Here is a 3575-nt window from a genome sequence, read left to right on the forward strand (position 1 = left end):
GGGTGAAGATTAATATTTCTTAGTTTCATTAAAAGACGTTGATGAGGGACCCTGTCAAATGCTTTGGAGAAGTCAATAAAGATGGCGTCAGTTTGAACATTGGAATCGAAATATGAGTAAACGTCAGTTAGAAATGCTGTTAGCTGAGTTTCGCATGAGTAGGACTTGCGAAATCCGTGCTGGTGCTTAAAAAGGAGGTTATGAGAGTCTAGGAAATTTATTATGTTAGAATAGAGAATGTGCTCCAAGAGTTTGCATGAAACGCTGGTGAGCGAGATGGGACGATAGTTGCTGATTAGTTGGCGATCGCCTGTTTTATGAACGGGTATGACGTTAGCAACTTTCCAGTCTGATGGTACTTCAGAGAGTTTAAGAGATTGAGAGAATATGTTGCAGAGGAAAGTGGAAGAAATGTGTTTAGTGTTTATTAATACCTTAGAGTTAATTTGGTCATCTCCGGAGCTGGAGGACACCTTAGAGTTAATTTGGTCATCTCCGGAGCTGGAGGACACCTTTAGTTGATCTATAGCCTTAAGTACTCCAGTACGGTCAATTACGATAGGATCCATGAGAGGGTGAATGGATTGGCACGAGTCGGGAATATTTAGTAAGTCCTCGTTAGTAAAGATGGAGCAGAAGAAATTGTTAATAGCAAGAGCGCCGTGTTTATCAGAAAGCGGAAGTCCGTCGTCATCTACAAATTGCAAAGGAAGTGAAAGTGCCGGATTGATTATTTTCCAAAACTTCTTTGGTTTCGTGGTTAGTATGTTGGGGAGGTCGATACTATAGAATTTGGTTTTGGCGTGATTTATTGCTGATTTATAAGCCCTAGCGCATTCGTAGTAGGCGTTCCAAGAAGCCGTAGTGTTGACAGCCTTAGTCCGCTTACAGAGTCTTTTTTTCCTATTGGATTGACTATGAATTGTTTTATTGTACCAAGGGTTAGTGTTGTCAGATATAATACGGGTCAGTGGAATAAAGCGTTCAATTAGGTAGATCATTTTATCTTTGAATAGAGTCCAGTTTTCATTAACCGTTCTTTCCCAGAAGTTAACTGAGAAAGTATGATAAAAATCTTCGAGGTTCGAGTTGATTGATGCGTAATCAGCTTTCGCGTAATTGCGAATGAATTTGCAGTAATGTGATCTACGAGGAGCAGAGAGAGAGAGAGAGTTAAATCGATGACGAGATGGTCACTAATGCCGGGTAAGTATGTGATGTTAGTGTTGTCAGATATAATACGGGTCAGTGGAATAAAGCGTTCAATTAGGTAGATCATTTTATCTTTGAATAGAGTCCAGTTTTCATTAACCGTTCTTTCCCAGAAGTTAACTGAGAAAGTATGATAAAAATCTTCGAGGTTCGAGTTGATTGATGCGTAATCAGCTTTCGCGTAATTGCGAATGAATTTGCAGTAATGTGATCTACGAGGAGCAGAGAGAGAGAGAGTTAAATCGATGACGAGATGGTCACTAATGCCGGGTAAGTATGTGATGTTACTGAAGAGTGAGGGGTCTTGGCTTAAGCACAAGTCGAGTATATTGCTACAGTGATTAGTAATCCTAGTAGGCTGAGTGATAACATTTGTAAAGTTGAAATCTAAACAAAAGTCTATAAATTCTTGAGACAATGCGCAACTAGAAGAGAGGGCAGACCAGTCAACGTTCGGGTAATTGAAATCACCAAAGAGAGTAACAAAGGCGTTAGGGTATTTAGTGGTGATTTCAGAAATACACTTGTATAGCTTGTTAACAAGTTCTTTATCACTATCTGGCGGTCTATAGCACACAGCCACTATTACGGGGGGCGTCGTAGCGACGTACACAAATACAACTTCTAAGTCAGTAAGAATTGGTATAACCCGGGACGGAATGTGATTATTTATAGCTAAAAGCACACCACCCCCCCTCCTAGCGGATCTATCACACCTATACACACGAAAGTTTGAACACAAAGGAAAAAGTTTAGTATCGGATATATCGGGGCTTAGCCACGTCTCGGTAAGCACAAGGAAATCTGCGTTGCATGCCTCAACCAAGGAAATCACATCATCTCTTTTTGGTATCAAGCTTCTAATATTAGTAAATAAAATAGAATGATAAGAAGGTTTGTTACAGATATCACGGCGTTTTGCAGGTTGATTGGGTGACGAAAAACGAAATGAACGCTGGCATTGCTATGCACTTTTTTCCTTCACGGCACCAAGAGCGGCGTCATATACATAACACTTATTATCTAAAAACAGCTTATCGTGACGCAGCTTGTAAGTCGTGCCTTTAGGCTTGGCAAAATCAAGAAGGTGACGGCGCGCAAGTCGGACAGAAATGGGAAAATCTTCACTGATGGCTACACGTGTTCCTTTGAGCTTAAATGCCGACGAAAGAATGCCCTCTTTATCCTTAAATGATGAAAACTTCACAATTATAGGGCGACATTTCTGTGGATTGAACGCTCCCAAGCGGTGCGCTCTTTCAATTTTGCTTGATTCGATATTCACGCCTAGGTTACTGGAACACAGGCCGGTTACCAAGCCCTCGGACTGGGCCCACGTTTCCCTATCGGTGTCAGTGACGTCAAAAAATAGAAGGTTGTTACGACGGGATCTGCCCTCCGCGTCGTCACAACGAGTTTTCAGCTGCGAAAGTTCGTTTAGAGCTGTAGTAAGCTGAGGTTCGGTAGGTGTGACGTTACCGATTTCCTTCTGCTTTAGTAAGTCGAGTTCAGTTGTTAGGTTGATAACGCGTTCTTCTAGAGCGGAAGCAGATTTTTCGCTTTCTATGTTTTTTTGTGTTAGTAGGTTTACTTCTTGTTGCAGAAGAGCAAGGCTACTCTGAAGTTTCGCGACCGTCTGCACAAGCGCAAGGAATTCATCCTCTTGTTGTTTGCTCATAGGGCCTGGGTTCTTCTCTACATCCCCAGACAACAAAAGCAACAAAGCTCTGAAAGATTCAATACACGCTCTAAAAGATTCAATAACAGCTCCGGGGCATGGAAGCACAACTAGGCAAACATAATTCGACCTAAAACAGTGGCAAGGTTTACGACTACTAACCTGCGGCAAGACGAAAAACATAAGCCACCTCATCGCTGCAAAGCTTCCATGCCCACTGGCGCGCTGTAGCCGGGGGGGTCCCTTTGTAGGCGCTTCCGTTGATGTCGCTGTTGATGGCATAGCACGAGCGAGGTCCTCTGTGATCTTGATCCCAGCGGGCAACACTGTGGTCGACGAGCGCGTGGCGGATGGTAGCTCGCGGCCCGTCAACCGGAGCAAAGCTGCGCCGTCATCGTGTCGCCGGCTGGAAGGGGACGCACGCGCTGACATGGACAGGAGCTGCGGCAAGACGAAAAACATAAGCCACCTCATCGCTGCAAAGCTTCCATGCCCACTGGCGCGCTGTAGCCGGGGGGGTCCCTTTGTAGGCGCTTCCGTTGATGTCGCTGTTGATGGCATAGCACGAGCGAGGTCCTCTGTGATCTTGATCCCAGCGGGCAACACTGTGGTCGACGAGCGCGTGGCGGATGGTAGCTCGCGGCCCGTCAACCGGAGCAAAGCTGCGCCGTCATCGTGTCGCCGG

At 44.8% G+C, this 3575-nt stretch overlaps 1 protein-coding gene across 1 annotated transcript; it reads right to left on the bottom strand.

Annotated features, from left to right (window-relative positions):
* Positions 1-1979: 1979 nt before the first annotated feature.
* Positions 1980-3252, bottom strand: LOC120847503. Its single transcript, XM_040219298.3, has one exon. It carries the CDS (start codon positions 3170-3172, stop codon positions 2177-2179), a length of 996 nt encoding a protein of 331 aa, XP_040075232.3. The 5' UTR covers positions 3173-3252; the 3' UTR covers positions 1980-2176.
* Between the last annotated feature and the right edge of the window lie 323 nt (positions 3253-3575).

The sequence above is a fragment of the Ixodes scapularis genome, unplaced genomic scaffold, assembly GCF_016920785.2.
Source record: "Ixodes scapularis isolate PalLabHiFi unplaced genomic scaffold, ASM1692078v2 PGA_scaffold12__126_contigs__length_90152505, whole genome shotgun sequence".
Classification (NCBI taxonomy): Eukaryota; Metazoa; Arthropoda; class Arachnida; order Ixodida; family Ixodidae; genus Ixodes; species Ixodes scapularis.

What these genes read in the sequence shown, in the direction of transcription:
- LOC120847503 (XM_040219298.3), bottom strand. Translation starts at nt 3,172, where the DNA reads ATGCCATCAACAGCGACATCAACGGAAGCGCCTACAAAGGGACCCCCC.